General features: G+C 42.8%; 1 protein-coding gene across 8 annotated transcripts in view; it reads left to right on the top strand.

The window, feature by feature from the left end:
• arhgap28 (Rho GTPase activating protein 28) overlaps positions 1 to 25,799 on the top strand; it is a 243,731-nt gene that overhangs the window by 185,166 nt on the left and 32,766 nt on the right. For all 8 annotated transcript variants that reach the window (XM_068031289.1, XM_068031287.1, XM_068031284.1 and 5 more), the window contains exons 4-8: positions 4,672 to 4,762; positions 12,444 to 12,601; positions 13,345 to 13,510; positions 16,720 to 16,811; positions 19,304 to 19,381. In XM_068031289.1, the coding sequence (XP_067887390.1) occupies positions 4,672 to 4,762; positions 12,444 to 12,601; positions 13,345 to 13,510; positions 16,720 to 16,811; positions 19,304 to 19,381 (585 nt within the window). The remainder of the gene's footprint in view (positions 1 to 4,671; positions 4,763 to 12,443; positions 12,602 to 13,344; positions 13,511 to 16,719; positions 16,812 to 19,303; positions 19,382 to 25,799) is intronic.

Genomic DNA, 25,799 nt, shown 5'->3' with positions numbered 1-25,799 from the left:
TCACTTTTCGAACACATGACAAACCTGAATTGTACCACTTTCCCCTCTATTCCAAGAAATAAAACATTGTTGTTCTACATAATGCTGCATCTAGGACCCTGGGGAAAACTGAGGTGAAGTGATAGGCAGAGTGATGGGAGGGCAGCTATGTTTCAGTGATAGTCAGATGACAAGCAACAGTAAGAGCTTTATAAGCTGATGAATTAGTTCACTATTGGATTGTGTAGTAAGTCAGCCAATGAATGGAAAATTGGCCTGAGTGGCAAATAGAGCAATGAAGACATACGGATAGTGATATCCAGGGCAAAGGTGACAAGCCTGACTGACTGGCAGTTCGGGAACTGAACTATGTGGCCCTCTGTTGGGAGTTAAACTGTTAAGTTGCTGTGTTTTGTTATAACATAGTCATCTCAACGTCCCACTTGCTAACCACATTGTGCTGATTGCCAGTCATTGATGTTGAGCTGCTTTTGGTTGCTGGGGACTTTGCATCTATTTTCCTAGCGTGTGCACGGCCCAATTAACTGATCACAATCTGCATACACTCGCATGTATTTTTAGATGTTTTAAATCTAACCTCTGGCTTCCAATTGCAATAGCTTCTCATCAATTTTGAGATTCTGTGTGACACAAAAAGCAAGGGTCATTTTAGAAAACATTTAATTCAAGGATCATCTTGAAATACAACTTTTGTTTTGGGTTCCCACCATGAACCTTGCGAAACATATTCAGAGTAAACATGCAAATATATATACACAGCACTGGACCTGACTAAAATAGAAAGGAAACAATAGAGCTTTATAAGCTGATCAGATAGACTCCATTAGTTAGTTCACTGTTGGATTGTGTGGTATAGTGTAGGCTCTACACTGCCAAGATGCTTGGCGGGTACACGCATCCATCATGATGGATCCTTCTTGGTGTGCGAGTGTAAGTGAAGTTGAACCTGTAGTGAGCATCCATCTGCACTCTGACCAGTACCCAAGCACTGTGAGTAATGAGTTGTAGTAAAGCTATGTTACTTCTTGCATTGGAATGGGTTTTTTCTTAATAAATGGCAATGTTATTAGTTAATGTGCCTAAACCTAAAAAAAGTAGTGCTTTAAAGCTACATTTGGAACCATTTGCTAAGTTTGGACTTCTTTATGTTACTTACCATTTCCTTTTCTCTCCTGTTTTGTTTAATTATGTCTTAGAAATGACTTCCTTTTCTGGCTTGGCTTGCCTTTTCTTTTTAATAAGGTTAGTTTTTACCCCTTCATTCTGGAACTGGAGTAGGAGTGGGCCATATAGCCCATCGAGCCTGCTCTGCTGGCCATTAAGATCATAGCTGATTTATGCCGCCAACTGCACTTTCCTGCCTGATCCCCAAATCCCAGAATTTCTTTGAGTCCAAAAGTATATTGATCTCAGCCTTGGATATACTTGACGACTGAGCATCCACAGCCCTCTGGGGCAGAGAATTCCAAAGATTCACAACCCTCTGAGTGAAGAAATATCTTCTTATCTCAGTTCTAAATGGTCGACCCCATATCCTGAGACTATGTCCCCTAGTTCTAGACTCTCTAGCCTAGCCAGGGATAGTAGCCTCTTTGACTCTATTTGATTTCTATATTGCTTCTGTTTGGCTTCATTTTCCATTTTAATTAATTTCTTCTTCTTTGAGTTCCTCTACTTTTTTTAAAACTTTTTCTCAGAATATATATTTGGTTTTTAATATTTTGCTTTCTGTGTATTTAAAAAAAATAAACTCTGCATCGAGAGATTATCAGGAAAAGGATTGTTTGAAGTTTCATTGAAAAGAAGTGGAAAAAATGATAAATTGGAGAAACACAAGAATATTTTTTTTAAAAAGATGGAAGAAATGAAAGAATAGCAATATGTATTTGACAGTGCGTGAGATTATTTGGCACAATTCATCTGGTGCATGGAGCTTTCAGGTTTTGGGCACACCTCTGTGTAAGAGTGGATTTGGAGTTTAGCATGGTAGATCTTTGAAGAACAATCTAGAATGAGAGGTCATAGTTTTAGGATAAGGGGTAGCAGATTTAAAACAGAAATGAGGAAAAATTACTTCTCTCAAAGGGTCGTGAGTCTGTGGAATTCACTAAACCAGAGTGCGGTGGATGCCAGGACATTGAGTAAATTTTTAAGGAGGAGGTAGGCAGATTTTTAATTAGTAATGGGTTGAAGGATTATGGAGAACGGGCAGGAAAGTGGAGTTGAGGCAGAGATGAGATCAGCCATAATCGTATTGAATGGCGGAGCAGGCTCGAGGGGCTGAATTGCCTACTCCTGCTCCTAGTTCTTATGTTCTTGTATAACATTAAGGCTTTTCTGATCCTGTTGAGCATTCTGGATTTGCCTGTAGCAATAAATCTGCCGGATTGACCTCCTAACACTACACCATTATCAAGGTGAGGTGAAGGCACAGGAAGTAAGACAACTATGAAGGAATATTTCCAATATCGTTTCCCATTTAGCACAGCAATTGTGTCACACTCTATAGTGGTGGATGTCTTCACTATGGAGATCAGGCTCTGTCTTAGTATTGGTGGGAATGAACTACCTATAAAATCATGGAAAGATGTATCTATGACAGATAGGTAGGTGAAGATGGGCTTAAGTAGATCACTTCCTTGTTTTGATTGTTCACCAGCTTTGTAGCCCCCTCTGGAAGTTATCTGCTGTTGAACTCGATCGGCTCATTCAGGTGGTGAACATTGACAACCCGACCCAGAGTACACTCTCTGGCTTTGATTTAATTAGAGTTCTCTCAAACTGATCTTCAACATGGAGTCTTTTAAGATTTATCTAGACAGATACATGAATGGGCAGGAAGAAAAGAGATACAGAAGCTTAGAAAATAGGCGACATGTTTAGAGAGAGGATCTGGATCGGCGCAGGCTTGGAGGGCCGAAGGGCCTGTTCCTGTGCTGTAATTATCTTTGTTCTTTGTTCTTTTTAATATTGATTTGTCATTTGAGGGGGTGGTAGATTGGCGATCAGGAGGTTTCTTTGACCATCTTTGACCAATTGATCTGAAGTCATGAGCCTTCTCAGGACCTGGAGTCAATACTGGGGACTCCCAGGGTCACTCCCATCTCACTGTATGTTATTGTGGCCCCACCCCTGGTGGGTCTACCCTACTGAGTGGTTTGCTTGGCTACTTCAAAGGATCAGACTGAGTAGGAATGGCTATTTATCTGACGTCAGCTCATTACAATTACCAGATTTATGAAATCCTATTTCACAACTTGTCATGATAGCATTTGAGCTTGCAATCTCTGGGTAGCTAGTGTATCAACATGATCATTACACCTGTAACATGGTATCGAATCAAAGTAGCCTCACTGACCTGAGAATAAAGTGTCTAGATCTGCCATTTTGGAGACTAATTTCCCCCCTTTTCCGTCTGAACAGTTGAAGTAGGAACATAAAATGTAATGAAGCAGAAAAGATTTATGGCAGCTCACCTGGCTGAATACAGTCCATAAAAACCCTCAAATTCTTGGAAAGAAAAAGCGGACAAGGATTCTCCACTTGCTAAACTGTCAAAACATGGAAATTGCCGATACAACCATGCTTGGTTTCTAGATTTTCTGTTGCTAGTGTTGGCAATGTAATGGTTAATCTGCTCACTACTTCTTTCCACTGAAAATGTCTGGCAAGTGGCAAAATTGGGATGAAAATAGTGAATTGAAAATCAGTGCAACAACTTTTTTTTCTCTCCTCTAATTTCCTGAGTGACTGTAATATGATTTTAATGGGCATTAATACCCTTTTGGTAACTCAGCCAAGTAAGCATTATTCATGCGAGTCTGGACTACTGGCAAGCTGTGTTCAATAATGAATATCATTGCAGTCAAAATGATCCAACACCAACAAATAGACACTTTCCAGTGGCAGTTAGAAATCAGGCATTTGGCAGACATTTTTCAACTTTTATTCAAAAGATTTAGAAATCAATTGTAACAACCCTAGTACTGCAACAAGCCTTTTCTGATTTTAGATGTTGAAATATTCTTGTTCATGAGGATTCTTGGGATGTCAACCACATTAAAGACACTATTACGCTATTGTATAAAATGCAAAAGATAATTGGAAAACTATTTGCATGAAATCGAATAACTGGCCTAGACATTTGAGCTTGCCCAAAAATGAACACACAAGGGATGCGGGGAATGATCCATATGCCTGAATAGGGCACATAATATTAGGCCTTGGGCTTCATTATCGTTGAGCAGCGGCTGGCAGTGATCCGTGTGGTTTGAATGTTCCTCCCGGCTCCACGTTCTGATGCTAGCTGCGTGCATGCCTATCACAGAAGGGGCTTCTCAAACAGCCCTATTTGAAAATGCCCACAGACTGATGGTGGTTTCAGTAATGCCCTGGATGGCTAATCTTTTGCCTATCACAGTATGGCACGTGGTGCCCTTCCAGCTTATAAGGAACCTGTGCTCTCCTGTCGCCTTTTGGAAACTTAACAGGCTGTTGAACGTCTGAAAAATGGGTACTGCCCAGGCTAATTTCTCAGATAATGAATTCAATGGCATGAATGCAAAGTTTGATGGGTTTTTTTGGGGGGTTGGGGGTGGGGTGGGGGGGGGGGGGGGGGTGGAAACTGAATGCCAGTTTTGTTAATGTGTTTTCTTTCCTTTCCACTCACAGGCCAGAATTGAGTTTATGACACCTGAGGGATCACCTACTTCGAATGGTGTCCAACAGTCAGAGGAAAAGACATTGTGGGATCATACAAAAGGTAAGTGCTGCTCAGGTTGTAAACTGCTACTGTAATGGGGAGAGGGGAGAACAAGAGGAAATTAAGGCTTCTACAAATCACCTCAGTGGTCCTAAGCTAGGGGATGAAAAATTTGAATCATAGAAAGCTTAAGGCACAGAAAGAGGCCACTTGGCCCATTATGCCTGTGCTGGCCGAAAAATGATCCACCTATTCTAATCCCACCTTCCGGCATTCTTCCGTAGCCCTGCAGATTACGGCACTTGAGATGCATTTCCAGACACCTTTTGAATGAGTTGAGGGTGTCTGCCTCAACTACCCTTTCAGGCAGTGACTTCCAGACCATCACCACCCTCTGTGTGAAAAAGTTTTTCTTCATCGCCTCTCTCTAATTTTTCGACCAATCACTTTAAATCTATGCCCCCTCGTCACTGACCTCTCTGCTAAGGTGACTAGACCCTTCACCTCCACTCTATCCAGGCCCCTCAAAATTTGGTACATTTCAATCAGATCTCTCCTCAGCCTTCTCTGCTCCGATGAAAACAACCCCAGCCTATCCAATCTTTCCTCATAGTTGCATTTTTCCAGTCCTGGCAACATCCTTGTAAATCTCCTCTGTACCTTCTCTAGTGCAATTACATCCTTTCTGTAATGAGGTGACCAGAACTGCACACAGTATTCTAGTTGTGGTCTAACAAATGAGTTATACAGTTCCAGCATAACCTCCCTGCTCTTATATTCGATACCTCAGCTAATAAAGGAAAGGATTCCATATGCCTTCTTAACCACCTTTATCAACCTGTCCTGCTACCTTCAGGGATCCGTGGACATTCACTCCAAGGTCCCACACTTCCTCTCCACTTTTCAGTATTTTCCCATTAATCGTGTATTCCTTTGCTTTGTTTAACCACCTCAAATGCATCACCTCACACTTCTCCATGTTGAATTCCATTTGCCACTTTTCTGCCTATCTGACCAGACCATCAATATCTTCCTGCAGCCGACAGCGATCCTCCTCGCTATCTACCACATGGCCAATCTTTGTGCCGTCTGCAAACTTCTTGAGCTTGCATTTATATGGGCATGGGTCATTTATATGAGGAGGGGTTTGAGTTTGACTATCCAATTCCTATGACTGAATAGCATCCAAAATTTCGCATTCATGAAGAATGGTCACCTGATTCCAATAGCATAAAGTAACTATTCCCTTAGAACTGAGCTGCAGCAAGGAATCACACCTTCTGCAGCGGCGGTAAGAATATCGCTAGGGAAACAAGAAGTCTCTGTTAAAGGGCGGCACAGTGGCGCAGTGGTTAGCACCGCAGCCTCACAGCTCCAGGGACCCGGGTTCGATTCCGGGTACTGTCTGTGTGGAGTTTGCAAGTTCTCCCTGTGTCTGCGTGGGTTTCCTCCGGGTGCTCCGGTTTCCTCCCGCAAGCCAAAAGACTTGCAGGTTGGTAAGTAAATTGGCCATTATAAATTGTCACTAGTATAGGTAGGTGGTAGGGAAATATATAGGGACAGGTGGGGATGTGGTAGGAATATGGGATTAGTGTAGGATTAGTATAAATGGGTGGTTGATGTTCGGCACAGACTCGGTGGGCCGAAGGGCCTGTTTCAGTGCTGTATCTCTAATCTAATCTAAAGAAAGTCCATGTGATTAGCTAATGGATTTTAACAATTCATCAAATAACACCTTTCTTTAAAAAAAGGGCATCATGTATCCAGCATATATTTTAAGTAAAGACTTGAGAAGCAATGCTAAATTGTAAAGTAGTTGGTATGAATGTGCAGTGTCTGAAAATCAAATGAAGCCATCATCACAGTTTGAATAACAAATGAGCAAACAGACTCGCTGTTGTCACTTATTTTATTTCATCTGATAAACTTGTCCATTGGATCTAACTTCCTGTTTACTTCCCAGCATCCTGTGTATTCCTTGCACACGAGTCATTCTGTAATGTTATTTAATTAAATAATGGAGTATATTTCCCAATATTTTAAAAAGATTACCATCTGCGTCAAAAAAGTGCCGAGTATTACTGCAGTATGCATTCCGTGCCATTTGGAAAATATAACCCCTTTGGCCCTTTTAAATAGAACCATATTGTAATCAGAACGATGACTACGTCTGCCTCAATGTACCAATTGATAGTGTTACATAAGCCATGCAGAGCGGAAAGATTCCAGGTTTGATATTTGGTCTATATTAGAGTCTAAGTGCAACAAAAAAAAAATCATCTGGGTCTCTTGTTGCTGATTGCTACCCAGTGATCTCTGTTAGTTAGCAGCGAAGGTGGAATCATGCTCAGCTATGGTGTGACTCATTGTAAGAAATCCAACTAACATTCACTGTCTTGACTAATAAATGAAGAATGAGGAAACCATAGGGCTATTAGTGATGATAGAACTGAATCCCAGCATATGTCAATACCTTCAGGGGAGCAAAATGGCAGGTCGGGGTAGTGGGGAACAATTACAGAATAGAAAGCAAAGTTAGCTTCCTACTGAGGAAACAGATTTGATACTACGTACCCTTAAGACTACCTACTTACTGATAACTGTCTTACGTTGAACTAATGGGCCTATGTTTCAAATAATCTTAATTGGCATTCATTATAGATGTTTGCGTTTTAAGCACATAACCATGTAGAAAAGATTGATTTGAGAATTGTGTCGAGAGTTCAAGTTACTTTCTTTATGGAACTGTATCCCTTTCACTCAAATTGTTCCTGCGAAACCTGAGTTGTACGAGAGAAATGATTGCTACCAACAATTCTTAAAATGCCCTGCAGACAGCTGAGCAGTCATTTAATTTGACAGCAAGTTTTAAATGTCACTCTTTGTATAAAGTGCTATAATGATGGAATGTTACAATTGAAAGACTATTGCTAGGACTATCGTAAACCCAACATAAAACCACGTTTTCAGCATTAACCCCAATGTGACCGATATTGACATATTAGAATCTAACTTCAATATTACGACACCATGAGATCTTGAAACAAAACATCCAAATTATTTAATCTGATGACAGATTGATGTGTGGAATACTTAGTTCTGGTTCCAGCCTTTTTCTGGTGATAAGCAATTACTTTTTCAAGGAGCCGGTACAGGCAGCACAGGCTGAATGGCCTCCTCTTGAGCTGCAAGATTTCACGATTCTATGAATTGATCCAGCCACTGATCCAATGGGTTGAGAATGTCTTTTCTATCTGATAGAAAACAATAAACCATTCTGGTCTTTCAATAGGGGTAGTTTTCACCCTCTCCTCCAGGCGGTGAACTGGTGGAGCGAATCGCCCATCTGTTATAGAAGCTGCATGTTGAACAACGGGCGATGAAGTGTTGTGCTGAGCTTGCATAAGTCTTCATGAAATGATAACTGCAGGCTTTATATTTGGATGCAACGCAAATACTATTTATCATTTTTCTTATCTACATTGCATGATCTCGGATGTAGGTCTTTTCCTCGCTGAGGTGTGTGTGTATCTGCTCTCTCAAAATGGTGTCTCCTCCATCTATGTGTATGATGTTAGCAGTTGCATTTGTGGCCTGGTCTCTTAAAGCTACAGTTTCTTAAAGGTAAAGTCACCATTACACTACATTATTGGTGATCATCTCTGCTGGTTTACTCCCCAGACAGTAAAGGTAAAAATTAACCCAATGGGGATTGTCACTTCATTTCGATAGGCCTGATTTCAGTTTAATCAAAAAAACAGTAGAAACATTCGGTTGTCGCATTGAGACTGAACTTCAGGCAAGTCCTCCAATCCAACCAGATGAATTTTTGGGATTAAAATAGAAATGGACTAGAAAAGAACCATCAAACACTACTGTTGTACTGTAATATTTCCAAGACACAATCTCTTCCTGTACTCACAACGTTAAACCTTGATGCACAAGTGGAGGATGTTCAAGTACAGAACGGAAAATAGTCTAACATTTCAAATAAGAACCTTTTTGTTCTGGGATGATCTTGTACAGAGTCAGATAAAGAATCATCTGGCCATTGTGATTTAACAAGTGTTACTTTCTGGAGGTCACGAAATACAGTTAAGTGTCTCACAGAGTGATCTAAATCTGTCCATTTCTCAGAATGCCTCAAAGTTTTGACGAGGTTTTCCTTGTTGATAAGACCCATCCTGTTTGGGTAGTTAAAAATGTAACCTGGTCTAACAATGGCGGATTTGACCATTGTACCATTTGAATGATGTAGCCATTATTCTTAACTATCAATTATGTTATAAACCGGCACCTCTGTCCGTCACCTGTCTGTTTTTAAGGATATTAATGATCTCATAATTACTCAGGTCAGGATTTCCTGACACCTGCTTGACTAAAGATATTAAGATCTGACCTTGTGAAACAGTTTTATTTTTAACCTGTATACTGCTGGTGGGATTTCCAAATACTTGAATTGATTAAAAATATTTTCAGCAGTTTTTCCTTAGTGATAACTGCATCTGGGGTATGGTAGCTTACTGGTTACATTATTGGACCAGTAATGCATGGCCTGAACTAATGATCCAGAGACCTGAATTTAAATTCAATCATGGCAGCTGTGGAAATTAAATTCAATTAATTAAAAATAAATCTGGAATAAAAGGCTAGTATCAGCAATGGTGAACATGAAACTACTTGATTATCATTAAAATCCATTTGGTTCACTAGGGTCCTTCAGGGAAGGAAATCTGCTGTCCTTATCCAGTCTGGCCTATATGCGACTACAGACCCACAGCAATGTGTTGTCTCTTAACAATTGCCTAGCAAGGCCCTCTTGCATACGCAAGAAGGCAGCTCACAACCACCTTCTCAAGGGAAATTAGGAATGGGCAATAAATGTTGACCTTGCCAGTGGCGCCCACATCCCATGAATGAATAAATTTCCAAAAAAAAGTCAAAGGAAGGCAGAGCAATGTTTTTTTTTATTGATACACGTAGAAGAAAGGCCAAAGTTAATATTGCAGAAGGTTAAAAAGACATGAGATGAATCAAGAAGTAGTGATGTGGGATACCAAACTTAGCTTTTAAAAGCCTATAGATTGTGGGAGTAAGAGAAGATGGGCGCAAGGTGAGGACTTCAATAGTTTTTCGGTTTTGGGAAAGAATAAATAGAAGTAGGTGCAATGTCTTGGTTTCAACACAGAAGGGGAGGTGGAAGACCATGTTCAATGGCGGCTTTGAAATTTGGAAGGAATAAAAAGAAAATTTCAGTGAATTGCTGATAATGATGACTTTAACATTTAAGTAGTATTTAGGTGAGCACTTGAAATGCCATAGCATACAAGGCTACGGGCCAAGTGCTGGAAAATGGGATTAGAATAGATAGGCTTGATGGCCGGCGTGGACACAGTGGGCCATGACTCTTTGACTGTATGATTAATAAACTAGAGAAATTCTGGTTAAGGCTTAATGGAGAGAGGATGGGGGTGGCAGCTATATGACGATATGATACTTCTGGTCAAACCTTGAAGGTGGTAGGGTTACCCAAAATGGAAGGGTAGAGCATGACATGCATGACATCTTCCCTTTTTGGGAGGACTCAAATGACCTTACTGAGCATAACCCAGTGACTCGCATCACATGATGCAGGGCAATAGGGATTTTCTTTTTCTAACTCGTTCCAGGCTTTTCAACAAATTAAAAAGAATGAACTTCTTCATAACTAGGATTTCTTACAGTTTAGATCAAGGCAGTAATATTAAAACCAGGTGATATGCTGTTTCCTGATTTTTATCTTGCAGGTTTAAAAAAAAAACAAAGAAAAGAAAGCCATTAACGGCAGGAGTAGGCTAGAATAATTAAAGAAAAGAGAGACTAGCATTTACATTGACAACCTCAGGAAGTCGCAAAGTGCTTTACAGCCAATGAAGCACTGTTTTAATGCAGGAAACGCAGCAGCCACTTTGGGTACAGCAAGCTGCAACAAACAGCAATGATAATTACCAGATAATCTGTTTTAGTTATGTCGATCGATTCAAAATAGTGCCCTGAGATCTTCTACATCCACCCGGGGAGCAGGCATGGCCCTGGTTAAACTTCTTACCCAAAAGAAGGCACCTCTGACCGTACCGTATTCCCTCAGTAATGTACTGAAGTATCAGCTCAGCAAAATGGAGTGGAATTAAGAGATGGTAATAGATGGATTCACTTTGGTCATGGTGAATGCCCATTTAACTTGTGCCAATTTTGGATACAATTTCAACTTGTTGATGGAGTGTCCAGTGAGACTTTGTGCATCTCACCATCAATGTTTGCAGTGTGTTCCAGAATGCACAAACAGGGTCCACATGGGGGAGACAGAATACTAGAAGTTTTGACAAAGAAATATATCTGAGAATCAAAGATTTCAAACTTCTTCTATTTTCAATGTTAAATCAAGTTTAAAAGATGGGACTGTATAAATTGTGTCTGACTCTGAATCTCTAAATGTAGAAAGCTTTGTGATAAATTTATGGATTTCATTTGAATGTATAAAAAGACATGTGGGGAAAAACTATCAGACACATAACTGCTCAACCTATCCTTTTAGATGATGCAACTGTCCAATCACTAGTCATGCTTGTTGGAGGAGGCAAAGAATGAAAAGTTGTTAGCAGCGTTAAGCATTCCCATGTCAGGTATAGCATGGTTAACTGCAAAATAAAGTTCCTTCTACTCTGTCCCAACAATATGCCTGAGCCCAACCTCATAAGACACCGCCTGTTGTACCAGCATGAGTATTATATTTTTCCATTTGCCTTATCAGTCTTTCTGTGAGGATCAATTTTGTCATGTGGGTCGCACAAGGGACTGGCCTTTCCACACACAGCCCTTGTTTAACAAAAAGAAAGGAATTGCATTTATATAGTGTCTTTCACAATGTCAAGACATCCCAAAGTGCTTTACAGCCAATGAAGTACTTTTGAAGTGAAGTGCAGCAGCTAATTTGCACACAGCAAGCTCCCACAAATAGCCATGTGATATTGACCAGATAATCTGTTTCTTGTGATGTCGATTGAGGGATAAATATTAGCCAGGGCACCAGAGATAACTCCCCTGCTGGGATTTTCTTTACAACTGAGAAGGCAGACAGAGCCTCGGTTTAACGTCTCATCTGAAAGATGGCACCTCTGACAGTGCAGCACTCCCTCAGTATGCACTGAAGTGTCAGCCTAGATTTTTGTTCTCAAGTCCTGGAGTGAGACTTGAACCTGAAACCTACAGACTCAGATCTGAGAGTGCTACCAATTGAGGCACTGCTGACACTGGGCACATGTAGACAGCAGGCATGTGAATTTTTTTTCTCATCTGGCTCAGTTGGGTTTACACTCCAGTTCAAAGGTGAAAGGGTATTGCCTAACCCGATACACTGATCTTTGGTTGGTTGGAGTTTTGGTATTTTTCTGTCAATGAGAATGTGTTCAGGAGCTGAAAAAAAATATTGTACCTGTATGACTAGAATCGTTCGAACAAAGAAAGGGCATTTAGTTCATCATGCTGCCGACAGGTAATATACAATTTGTCCTATAATGGACTGTCTTAACCTACTCAATCTCTGAGGGAAGTGAGAAAGTAGGAGAACATAAAGTCCATGATTTATGACCATTCCAACAGATTAAAAACCTAACTGGAAAAATATTTCACCTGATATGTCGCTAGAATGTGCGTTTTTGGGCTTTATGTACTGTTTATGCTAACAAAATTATTTTCCCCTTAGAGAATAACAAAAGTGGTAAAATAGAAAGCCAGCAAAGCAACCCTGAAATAACAGAGGACCTGAACTGGGACATCCCCTACTCTGAGTCACTGACGGCAGCCCAGAAAGAACAGCGAATGAGAAACAACTTTACAAAGAGACCCAGTAGCACACTACCTGTAAGTTTCATCAAACAAATTTAACAGCAGCTATGCTATTTCTCAGGGTTTTAACAAGACATGTGCATGCTAAGGTTGGAGATTGTTTTATGAATCCAAAACAAGCCTTAAACTCAAAACCCAGATCTCCATTCTGCAATATCCAAATCTAGCTCCTGCAGCTAGAACTGTACCCTTCAAATTGCCCACATCAAACTCTGAGCTACATATTGAACACTGTAGTGTTCCTCTCCTCCTACATTATTTTGGCAAGACAGTTATTAAAACATTTCATGAGTTCTGTATATTCTACTCAAACACAATAGTCATTATTGGAAGTAGTTTTTTTTATTTTTCTGCCCTTTTTGTATTCTGTGGTCTTCCCATACCACATATTCCCCCGCCCAAGCTGCTTGGGGCAGTGGGGGTGAGGTCGACCTGTTCTCAGGCCTGTTCGGCTATGAAATACATAAGAATGGCTTCGTCATGGGTTTTCCTTTTGGTTTTCCTCTTTACCCTCTCCAGTACCTCTCCATGCTTGAAATTGGTAACCTGGTGTATGGCTATTGGAGACAAGAGCCTTTGTTGCACTGCTCCATGAGACAGAGTACCAGAGCTCCAAAGTACTGATCTTTCAGGCCAAATGCTGGTTTATTTCTTAAACTCAAATCAATTACACAACATAACATTTATTTGTCAAAGAGGAAGTTACAGTTTCCCACTCGGGAAGTTCATTAATTGCGTTGAGTCTATTACAATTTCAGAAATTTACCATTCGGAAGGACAGACTGGGATTAACACGAATTGGAGACCTATCCTCTCAGGATATGAAAAAGATCCATAATCTCTCTCTAATAGAGATAACAACTTTCTACGATGTGCTAGGAATAGAATTAAAGAGGAACCGTACCCTGAGGGTTAAAGCAAAGGGTGAGTTTTCTACAATACTAACCAAATCCTTTCACTGCACCTTGTCAAGGCACAAAGTTTGTCCAAGGTTATAAATCGCTAGGTTTAGGCTTGTACTGCTTTTGTCATTTGCATTTATTCAGCATTCCTTTTGTGTCTTTGTGGTGCTGAATGTTATTTGCAAATGAAGCAGATAAGAAGGTGATACATTCATTAAAGGCATCAGCTCAGGGCAGTGGATACACTAAAAGAACCTGAAAGCATAACAAATCTCAAGAATGAGAAATGACCATTAGGTCCCATTGAAGCTCCTCCTTGCAGTATCATAGCTGCCTTGTATCTCATCCAGCTGCATTTTTTTATTCATTCATTCGGGGGGATACGGGTGTCGCTGGCTAGGACAGCATTTATTGACCGTTCCTGATTGCCTTTGAGAAGGTGGTGGTGAGCTGCCTTCTTGACCCGCTGGAGTCCTTGGGGTGTAGGTATACCCACAGTGCTGTTAGGAAGGGAGTTCCAGGATTTTGACCCACCAACAGTGAAGGAACGGCGATATAGTTCCAAGTCAGGATGGTGTGTGGCTTGGAGGAGAACTTGCAGGTGGTGGTGTTCCCATGCATTTGCTGCCCTTGTCCTTCTAGTTGGTAGAGGTTGCGGGTTTGGAAGGTGCTGTCTAAGGAGCCTTGGTGCGTTGCTGCAGTGCATCTTGTCGATGGTACACACTGCTGCCACTGTAGTGGAGGGGGTGAATGTTTGTGGATGGAGTGCCAATCAAGTGGGCTGCTTTGTCCTGGATGGTGTCGAGCTTCGTGAGTATTGTTGGAGCTGCACCCATCCAGGCAAGTGGAGAGTATTCCATCACACCCCTGACTTGTGCCTTGTAGATGGTGGACAGGCATTGGGGCGTCATGAGATGAGTTACTTGCTGCAGGATTCCTAGCTTCTGACCTGCTCTTGTAGCCACAGTATTTATGTGGCTACTCCAGTTCAGTTTCTGGTCAATGGTAGCCCCCAGGATAGTGGGGGATTCAGCGATGGTAATGCCGTTGAACATCAAGGGGAGATGGTTAGATTATCTTTTGTTTGAGATAATCATTGCCTGGCACTTGTGCGGCACGACTGTTACTTGCTACTTATCAGCTCAAAGCATAGATGTTGTCCGGGTCTTGCTGCATCTGGACATGGGCTGCTTGAGTATCTGAGGAGTCACGAATGGTACTGAATATTGTGCAATCATCAGCGAACTTCCCCACTTCAGACCTTATGACTGAAGGAAGGTCATTTGATGAAGAGGCTGAAGATGGTTGGGCTTAGGACACTGAGGAACTCCAGCAGTGATGGCCTAGGACTGAGATGATTGACCTCCAACAACCACGACCATCTTTCTTTGTGCTAGATATGACTCCGAGCAGCAGAGAGGTTTCCCCCTCCCCCCACCCCACCCCTGATTCCCATTGACTCCAATTTTGCTAGGGCTCCTTGATGCCATGTTTGGTCAAATGCTGCCTTGATGTCAAGGGCAGTCACTCTCTCCTCCCCTTTGGATTTCAGCTCTTTTGCCCATGTGTGGACAAAGGCTGTAAAGAGGTCAGGAGCTGAGTGGCCTGGTGGAACCCAAACTGAAGTTCAGTGAGCAGGTTAATGCTGAGCAAGTGCCGCTTGATAGCACTGTCGACGACACCTTCCATCACTTTACTGATAGAGAGTAGACTGATGGGGCAGTAATTGTTGGATTTGTTCTGCTTTTGTGTACAAAACATAATTAGGCAATTTTCCACATTGCCGGGCAGATGTCGGGGTTGTAGCTGTACTGGAACAGCTTTGCTGGGGGCACTGCTAGTTCTGGAACACAAGTCTTCAGTACACTTGCTGGAATGTTGTCAGGGCCCATAGCCTTTGCAGTATCCAGTACCTTCAGACGTTTCTTGATATCATGTGGAATGAATCAGATTGGCTGAAGACTGGCATCTGATGCTGGGTACCTCAGGAGGAGGCCGAGATGGATCATCCACTCGACACTTCTGGCTGAATGTCTTTAAATTTTTTGCCTTCACAACTCTGTCTGGTAGATTAGTCCAAACATACAAGAACATAGAACTAGCAGTAGGAGTGTACCATATGGCCCTTCGAGCCTGCTCCGCCATTTAATAAGATTATGATTGATCTTTGACCTCAACTCCACGTTCCCTCCGAATCCTCATATCCCTTGATTCTTTTAGTCCAAAATCTATCTCTGTGTTGAGTATACTCAAAACTTAGCACCTGCAGCCTTTTGAGTAAATTGAGTAATGTCTGATAACTGCTTTGAATTTATTTTCACCAGTTTTACTTATCTTGAGAACAGCAGCATAAAGATTAAATTAAAATCTTAATTTAGTGCCATACATCAGAATTTCAATCTTCTTTGGCCTCCTTGTCTCGAGAGACAATGGGTAAGTGCCTGGAGGTGGTCAGTGGTGTGTGGAGCAGCGCCTGGAGTGGCTATAAAGGCCAATTCTAGAGTGACAGAGTCTTCCACAGGTGCTGTAGAAAAATTTGTTTGTCGGGGCTGTTACACAGTTGGCTCTCTCCTTGCGCCTCTGTCTTTTTTCCTGCCAACTGCTAAGTCTCTTCGACTCGCCACACTTTAGCCCCACCTTTATGGCTGCCCGCCAGCTCTGGCGAACGCTGGCAACTGACTCCCACGACTTGTGATCAATGTCACAGGTCTTCATGTCGCGTTTGCAGACGTCTTTAAAGCAGAGACATGGACGGCCGGTGGGTCTGATACCAGTGGCGAGCTCGCTGTACAATGTGTCTTTGGGGATCCTGCCATCTTCCATGCAGCTCACATGGCCAAGCCATCTCAAGCGCCGCTGACTCTGTAGTGTGTATAAGCTGGGGATGTTGGCCACCTCGAGGACATCTGTGTTGGAGATACGGTCCTGCCACCTGATGCCAAGTATTCTCCGGAGGCAGCGATGATGGAATGAATTGAGATGTCGCTCTTGGCTGACATACGTTATCCAGGCCTCGCTGCCATAGAGCAAGGTACTGAGGACACAGGCTTGATACACTCGGACATCAGAATTTCAATCAAGTTTCAGGGAAAGCAGAGTGAAATGTCCACAAATGAAGTTGTTTCGGAAAAATGGTTGAAGGCGTCAAATTAATGTAACAATATACTTCACTACTGCTCCTCATTCAGGGAAAAGGGATATTTATTTTAATAAGTTCCTTGTTTGTTACAGAAACTGGCCCCTTCGGTGTTCCCCTGACAACATTGCTAGAAAATGATCAAAAGAGAGTTCCAGGAACAAAAATTCCTCTCATCTTTCAAAAAGTAAGTGCAATGCTTGGAGCAGAAATGCCCAATTAGGCCCAGGCTTAATATGGGCTAGCATAGTTTTTAATGAGGAGTCCAGCAGTGCTTAGAGCATGCAGTCAAAGCTCAAGCGTGGAGATATGCAATAGATCACACAAATACTTGAAAATCATAGACATCAACATCTGCATTGAAGAACAATATATATTCTTTAAAAAATTAACAAAAAAGGGATTAAATTTGATGGTTTGGTTTTAGAGTGCGGATTACAGTTAAAAGCATCCGTTGTGCATGTTCTGTATAGGCTCCGGAAAGAAATAGACTCTGGAGAATGCAACAATTTTTAATCCCCTCCTAAATGATCTTGGCTCTGAACCAGCAGCCGTTTCCTCTGCCCAGCTGGGTTAGTGTGTGGTGTAAGGTCTCTTCCACTTTGATGCCTGAGGCAGTAATTCACCAGGAATCCACATTTTCTTAATGTCACATTGATTCAGATTGAATGTTTGGAAAGTTGAGTTCTGTTTACTTCAGATTTCCTCTTAGCGAACTGATCTCTTCAAATGTTGATGAATACGGTTCTCCTTCAAAGATTTTTTTTCTCTCTGGATGAATTCAAAGCTGGATGGTTAGTTCTTCACACTGAATCTGAAATTCAGCCAGGTGGTTGGGGGGGGGGGGTGCGGTGGGGGGGACACAGTCCCAGGATGCTAACAGATATATGCAGACCTTCTTCAAGCCGGGACTGTCAAGTCTTCATTCTTTTGGAGGGGAACTCCCTCATTTTGATTTAATCACATGATCTTTGTTACTACATCGCATTCTTCCAACAAGTAAAAAAGCTCCATGTCTTTAAATGGGGCTGTTATGTTTTGGGGTCATTTTCTGTTCTAGATTTCCTGGCTCCCATTTGTTAAATAATCTTTATTAGTGAACCCTAACTCCCCTGTGCTTCCTAGAATATCTTCACTAGCCTTCATATCGAGGTAAACTCTCAGTAACATGCCCAAAGTAACATTTCCATGAAATATATTTTAGTTTGGAGTTATCCTACAGTGACCATCAGATCTATCTCCTGTGGCAGATCACCACCAAATATGACCTAATTTTAGCTAAAACTAATGACTGCATTTATTTAACTAATTAAGAACAAGAAAATAAGTAAAAGTAATGTAAAATTATGGCCTAAAAGTTTGAGCACCCTCAAAAATGAAATGTTAGCCTTTAAGTCATGGGGGTTTGAATTCAAAAGTGAGGATGAATGAAGATGCGTCAGTTGTACAGGCCTCGGTCAGATTCCATTTGGAGCACTGAGTTCAGTTTTGGGCACTGAAACTTAGGTAATATGTGTTGGCCTTGAAGGGGCTGGAAGAACAGTGCTCAGTAAAATTGTCAAAAGGTTACCTTTGAGATTTGTAAAGGAAGTAGCTTGTAAATTGCCTGAGGATGCCCATATAGTATGCAGTTCAGCTGTTAAATTGAGTGCTGGGGTGTAAACCGTGAATACAGGCTTTTAAGCAATTAAGTCATAAATTATTATCCTTGGCTTGGATCCAGGGAAGAAGCATTTAGTGAGCTGCAAGTGGGTCATGACCACTAATATTTGTGTGGGTCCCTTTGTTAAAAGTAAGGCTGTAAGGTGGGGGTAGAGGATTAGAGAAGTGGAACCGACCTGTCTGGAAATCCTGGGAAACACTGACTTGTTGGGTTTTATTGACACAAAAAAAGCACAAGCCCTTCTGTCACATGGGGCACTCAGAGGTAGAGTTGTGCTTTGCGGGAAGTAGCATTCCTTCTTAGTCTATGCATTAATCGAAGACTTTTATTTCCTCTACTTCTTTAAGAACTCTTATCTAGTAGATGTAAGAAATATGCTTAACCAAAGCAAGGTACTTTTAAGAACAAAGATCCTGGAGGGTTGTAGTGTTGGAGGAGGTTACAGAGATAGGGAGAGGTAAGGCCATGTGGAGGGATTTGTAAACCTGTGAATTTTAAAATCGATGTGTTGTCGGACTGGGAGCCAATGTAGGTCAGTGAGTGTAGGGGTGATGGGTTAACCTGACTTGGTGCAAGTTAGGATTTGGGCAGCCAAGTTTCGGATGAGCTCCAGTTTATGTAGGATGGAAGTTGGGAAGCCAGCCAGGAAAGCATTGGAATAGTCAATAGTTTAGAGGTAACAAAGGCATGAGGGTTTCAGCAGCAGATGAACTGAGGCAGGGGCAGAGTCAGACAGTATTACGGACTTAGTGATGGAGATGGCCACACAAGCTTTGGGGTGTTTAATCGACTACTCCTATTTGACTGTTCCTATGTTTACATGAATAAAGTTCCAACTGCTTCAGAGGTGGTTGGTGCAGGAGTTTGCTTATTGTGATGCTTAAAATGAAGGATATACTGAAGAGATTTTAGATTTGACTGAGCCAGCATGAACAATATGTGAGTTTAATTCAAATGTGCTTAACCTAGCTACCATAACGAAAATAGGTTAAATATGTAACAACTCCTTGTTCTAGCTTTTGTCAAGAATGGAGCAGACTGGTTTGGATGCTGAGGGAATTCTCCGAGTACCTGGGTCTGCTTCCCGGGTCAAGGTAGGAGTCATTTCTCATTATTCTTCTTGTGGTCAGTCTTCATTACTGTTTAGTGACATAAAATAACAGGTAATTGTTTGGATAGTGGGCTTTTAAAAGGTGAATAGCAAATTCCAGTTGCAGAAAATGGAGAAGAAATTCTCTGAGAGAAGGCGTTTCAAAGCAATGATCCATGGGTCAAAGGTCAACCTGGAATAATATAAAACATTGGTCCCCAGTTACTCATTGAAATGTAAATGTTTCCAATGACCATCTGATGTTTTTAAGTGGAAAAAGTGTATTAATACTTAATGCTAATGAGAAATAATTGTTGTGTAGGATCTATTAGTTACAGAATGGTCAGTAGAGGGGTGTTACCCATAATTCTTTGCTTATTGAGTTCCTGTTCTCTGTGTGTGTCAAATTTTGGAATAGGGTGGAAGAAGTCAGAGGGCTCATACTTCTTGACAGAGGGTGCAAGGGAATCAGGGTGTCACTTTTAGCCATTTCTGCTTGTTACCAGGTAAGCTTAAAAAGAGCTCTGAAATGTGGGTAATTGGGCAGCAAAGTAGCACGAGAAGGATAAAAAGACTGTCGAGGGTGAAACGAGGATAAGAATTTTAAAATAACAGCATTGCTGGACCAGGAGCCAATGTAGGTCAGCGAGCACAGGGGTCATGGGTGAATGGGACTTGGCATGAGTTAGGATACGGCACCAGAGCTTTGGGTGGAAGATGGGAGGTCAGCCAGGAGATTATTGAACTAGTCAATAATCTAGAGGTAACAAAGGCATGGATGGGCATTTCAGCAGCAGTTGGGCTGTGCAATGTTGTGTATGTGGAAGTAGGTGCCTTTCATGCTCAAGAGTGTGCAAGGGAATCGTGGGGGTGGGGGGTGGGGGGGGGGGGGGAGCAGGAGGGAGATCATGGGTCCTCTCCCCATATGGATCACACATTTTCTTCCCTTCCTTTCTCCCTATCTCACCCTACTCCCTTACTCTGCTTCCTCTGGGCTACTGATTCCCTCCCCTCCCCACCCTGTCCCACCCCGTGCTATGCTCCTTCAAGGTTCGTGCTTTCAACTCTGAGAATAGTTAACAAATATCCTTCCAAGTAATAGTGCAGCAAATATCTCAATTTACTTTGATCCCTACAACTATATAATTAACTATGTATTTATTAAATGTGTTCTGCTGTATGTAAATGTTATATGACTCATGGACAACATACCCACACTGTAATTGTTATCTGCTTTGAATCCCTGCTCTGCTTCCTGGAGTAGTATCGGGACTCATACTAAATGAGTTCAGGTAGAAAAGAGGCATTTCCTTGTTCTGCTCAAATGTTTCTTCTTGTTATCTGTTGCTTGGTAAACTGAGGCTGTTTGGAGAAGTGGAAGATACTGATGAGTGACTAATCTTCCAAGAATTTCCTTAGCTGCCTATGTACTGCTCTCGCGCTGCCTTATATGTACATTTGGGAGATTACAAATTGCATGTGCAGCCTATATAAGACACAAACTCAGCCTAAAAATGATGAACTAATGGAATCTGGAAAATGCCAATTTCACACTAGCCCACCATGGTCTCGCATGAGAACATTCTCTTTGGTTTGATGTCTCTCATTGCCACATGATAGGATCCTGATCTTGCCTCAAGTATCAGAGGGAAACAAAACCCTTTTGTCAAGGACAGAATGTTAGAAATGTGATTCGCAATGTGAGTAGACCATGTGGCCCATCTGGCCTCCTCCGCCATTTAATCCGATCTTGGCTGATTTTAGGATTCAACTCCACTTTCCCGCCCACTCGCCATAATCCCTGATTCCCTGAGAGACCAAAAATCTGTGTATCCCAGCCTTAAATGTATTTAACAATGGAGAATCCACAATCCTCTGGGTTAGAGAATTCTAAAGATTCACAACCCTTTGAGTGAAGTAATTTCTCCTCATCTCAGTCCTAAATGATTGGCCCTTATGCTGAGACTATGCCCCCATGTTTGAGATTCTCCAACCAACGGAAGTAATATCTGTGTCTACCCTATCCAGCCCCTTTTAAAATCTTGCATGTTTCAATTAGATCACCTCTCATTCTTCTAAACTCCAGAGAATATAGGCCCAGTTTACTCAGCCACTCATCATAGACAACCCCCTCATCCCAGGGACCAATTTAGTGAACCTTTGCTGAATTTTATGCAGCTCCCCTCACCCCACGGAGATGGACTAGGAGGCAGGGCTCTCTTAGAATTGTGATGGGAGGTGGGGGGCAGAGAGCCTATCTCCTGCCCATTGCCCTGCAATTTAGTTGGGGGTGGGATAGGCCAAAGCCTTCCTGCCAAGAGACCGATTAGCAGGCACTTATGGGTTAATGCCAGCAGGGGTGGTGTGGAGGGGGGGGGGGTTCCTCCGCCACGCAGGGAGATTATCAGTAAAACAAGGTGAGCTCCCTGCGGGCTTGGGGTAGGGTCCCTCCTCCGTGGGCAATTTGTGGCTCACGGAGGACTCACACCAGCAAAGAACTCAACTCAAAGAACTGGACCTCCCCTCCCCCTGTAATCAGCACCCACTCTCCACCCATTGCTGGGGCCTGCTCTGCTGGCCCTGGCGACCCCACCTCAGCTGAAGTCCGGGTCTCCAGCGCTGGACCTGGATCCAAGGCCTCTTCAGTACTGGCAGTGGCCAATTCTCCCAGTGCTGCTGCTGATACTGAGCTTTTAAAAAAATTCATTCATGGGATGTGGGCGTCACTGGCCAGGCCGACATTTTACTGCCCATCCCTAATTGCCCTTGAGAAGGTGGTGGTGAGCTGCCTTTTTGAACCGCTGCAGTCCATGTGGGGTAGGTATACCCACAGTGCTGTTAGGAAGGGAGTTCCAGGATTTTGACCCAGCGATAGTGAAGGAACGGCGATATAGTTCCAAGTCAGGATGGTGTGTGACTTGGAGGGGAACTTGCAGGTGGCGATGTTCCCATGTATTTGCTGCCCTTGTCCTTCTAGTTGGTAGAGGTCGTGGGTTTGGAAAGTGCTGTCTAAGGAGCCTTGGTGCGTTGCTGCAGTGCATCTTGTAGATGGTACACACTGTTCCGCTGTGCGTCGGTGGTGGAGGGAGTGAATGTTTGTAGATGGGGTGCCAATCAAGCGGGCTGCTTTGTTCTGGATGGTGTCGAGCTTCTTGAGTGTTGTTAGAGCTGCACCCATTCAGGCAAGTGGAGAGTATTCCATCACACTCCTGACTTGTGCCTTGTAGATGGTGGACAGGCTTTGGGGAGTCAGGAGCTGAGTTACTTGCCGCAGGATTCCTAGCCTCTGACCTGCTTTTGTAGCCATGGTATTTATATGGCTACTCCTGTTCAGTTTCTGGTCAATGGTAGCCCCTAGGATGTTGATAGTGGGGGATTCAGCGATGGTAATGCCATTGAATGTCAAGGGGAGATGGTTAGATTTTCTCTTGTTGGCGATGGTCATTGCCTGGCACTTGTGTGGCGCAAATGTTACTTGCCACTTATCAGCCCAAGCCTGGATATTATCCAGGTATTGCTGCATTTCTACATGGACTGCGTCAGTATCTGAGGAGTCACGAATGGTGCTGAACATTGTGCAGTCATCAGCGAACATCCGCACTTCTGACCTTATGATTGAAGGAAGGTCATTGATGAAGCAGCTGAAGATGGTTGGGCCGAGGACACTACCCTGAGGAACTGCTGCAGTGATGTCCTGGAGCTCAGATGATTGACCTCCAACAACCACAGCCATCTTCCTTTGCGCTAGGTATGACTCCAATCAGCAGAGAGTTTTCCCCTTGATTCCCATTAACTCCAGTTTTGCTAGGGCTCCTTGATGCCATACTCGGTCAAATGCTGCCTTGATGTCAAGGGCAGTCACTCTCACCTCACCTCTTGAGTTCAGCTCTTTTGTCCATGTTTGAACCAAGGCTGTAATGTGGTCAGGGGCTGAGTGGCCCTAGCAGAACCCAAACTGAGCATCACTGAACAGGTTATTGCTAAGCAAGTGCTGCTTGATGGCATTGTCAACGACACCTTCCATCACTTTACTGATGATTGAGAGTAGACTGATGGGGCGGTAATTGGCTGAGTTGGACTTGTCCTGCTTTTTGTATACAGGACATACCTGGGCAATTTTCCGCATTGCCGGATAGATGCCAGTGTGGTAGCTGTACTGGAACAGCTTGGCTAGGGGTGCGGCAAGTTCTGGAGCACAGGTCTTCAGTACTATTGCTGGAATATTGTCAGGCCCCATAGCCTTTGCAGTATCCGGTGCCTTCAGTCGTTTCTTGATATCATGCGGAGTGAATCGAATTGGCTGAAGTCTCGCAATTGTAATGCTGGGGACTTCAGGAGGAGGCCGAGATGGATCATTAGCTCGGCACTTCTGGCTGAAGATTGTTGCAGATGCTTCTGCCTTATCTACCGGCTCTGTAATTGGCTGGCAGCTCTTGGAGGCAGCATCTTGCCTTTAAAGGGACAGGGATCCCGGTGCTGGGCTGTTAATTGCCCGGGCGTCGTATAATCGAGACGGTCGCGGGGTGGGTGGGGGGTGGGGATTGAAAATAACAGAGGTGGGATTCACCCCGCCTTATTGGCTGGCGCTGCAAAATTCAGCCCTGTGTGTAAATGGGCAGGGTCACATTGCTGAGATTCTTGTATATTTCCACTAAAGGAACTATAAAAAATAAACCATTATCTTTTCACTGATACGAGCTCTAGCTTTTTTTTCTTGTTCAAAGTGATTGGCAGGAAGTGTAAATCTGAACCTTCAATCGGCCTGTAACAGGAAACACAAAGTACTGCTGAAAGCTTCTTTAACTGATTTTAATTCAAAACAGAGAACATTCCATCGCTAAGATGATTAGCCAATAAACTGGAAAAAGATAAACCCATGAGAGGCTGGCAGGCTCATTTGGCTTCCTTGTATCTGGACTATTCTGTTTTGGAAAGAATTTGCCTGTTAGGAGAGGAAGCAAAACAACAACAGCAGTAACAGGATACCCTGAACTGTAAACAAACTGGACTTGGTATTGGAACAATTTCCGTAGGTCTGCTGCTGAGAAAAGCAGCTCAGGCTATGAAAGTGATAGTTTATACATATCAATAACCTGTCCACAGTCCATTTGAAATTGTCCTGGTCAACCGGTCTGCAACCTTTGACATGGTTGACCACACCACCCTGATCCAACACCTCTCCAGTGTCATCCAGCTGGGTGGGACTGCTCTCACCTGGTTCCATTCTTATCTATCTAGTCATAGCCAGAGAACTACCTGCCATGGCTTCTCTTCCTATCCCTGCATCGTTATCTCTGGTGTGCCCCAAAGATCTGTCTTTGGCCCCTTCCTACTTCTCATCTAACTGCTGCCCCTTGGTGAGATGGTTGAAAATACAGCATTTGTTTCCACATGTATGCTGACAACACCCAGCTCCACCTCACCACCACCTCTTTCAAACCTCACCATTGTCTCTAAATTGTCGGACTGCTTGTCCAACATCCAACACTGGATGAGCAGAAATTTCTTCCAACTAACTATTGGGAAGACCAAAGCCATTGTCTTCAGCCCCCGTCACAAACTTCACTCCTTCACCACTGATTCCATCCCTCTCTCTTGGAACAAGCTGAGGCCAAACCAAACTTGGTATTAATTTGACCCTGAGATGAGATTCTGGCCACATAGCCACGCCATCACTAAGTCCACCTAATTTTACTTCTGTAACCTGGCTCAAATCTGACCCTGCTGAAATCCTTTATTAGCAGAGATAAATTGGTAACCCACTGTGCTTGAGTGATTTGTTAGTTGAGTGTGTGGTGAATTGAGCTTGCACATATTGTTGAGTTTGGCAATTCCTCAAAGCCTGTACACCCATATTGATTTCATTCAGAAGTAGAGTAGTTTGGTTAATGCTTCTTTTTAATTGTTCAAAGATTAACATATGATCAAACACAAAATGCATGTTGATGTTGTGGCAGAGAGGCAAAGAGCTACCAGTGAAGGAAAATGCATCGCAATTTTTGAAACACTAGTTTCATTCATTAGTGGCTGACCTAACACAGGAGGGTTAGACAGATTGCCTGTTAAATATGGGGTTTAGCACAATGCTGAACAAGCCAGGTCAATCCTAAATGGCCCTTCCATTATGAAGCACTCTGGAGGAATAGTCCATTTTGGAGTCTTTTTCCAAAGCATGGCATATGGGGATTAGCCAAGCCAAGGGGATCTTGAGTTTCATAAATGGATGTATTGAGTACAAAAGCAGGGAAGTTATGCTGAACTTTTATAAAGCTCTGGTTCGGCCCCAACTAGAGTATTGCATCCAGTTCTGGTCACCACACTTTAGGAAGGATGTGAGGGTTCTTGAGGATTGCAGAGAAGATTTACCAGAATGGTTCCGGGATGAGGGATTTCAGTGACAAGTTTATGTTGATGAAGCTGGG

This window comes from Heterodontus francisci, chromosome 5, assembly GCF_036365525.1.
Source record: "Heterodontus francisci isolate sHetFra1 chromosome 5, sHetFra1.hap1, whole genome shotgun sequence".
Taxonomy (NCBI): domain Eukaryota; kingdom Metazoa; phylum Chordata; class Chondrichthyes; order Heterodontiformes; family Heterodontidae; genus Heterodontus; species Heterodontus francisci.
This window is presented reverse-complemented; position numbering and strand designations above follow the sequence as displayed.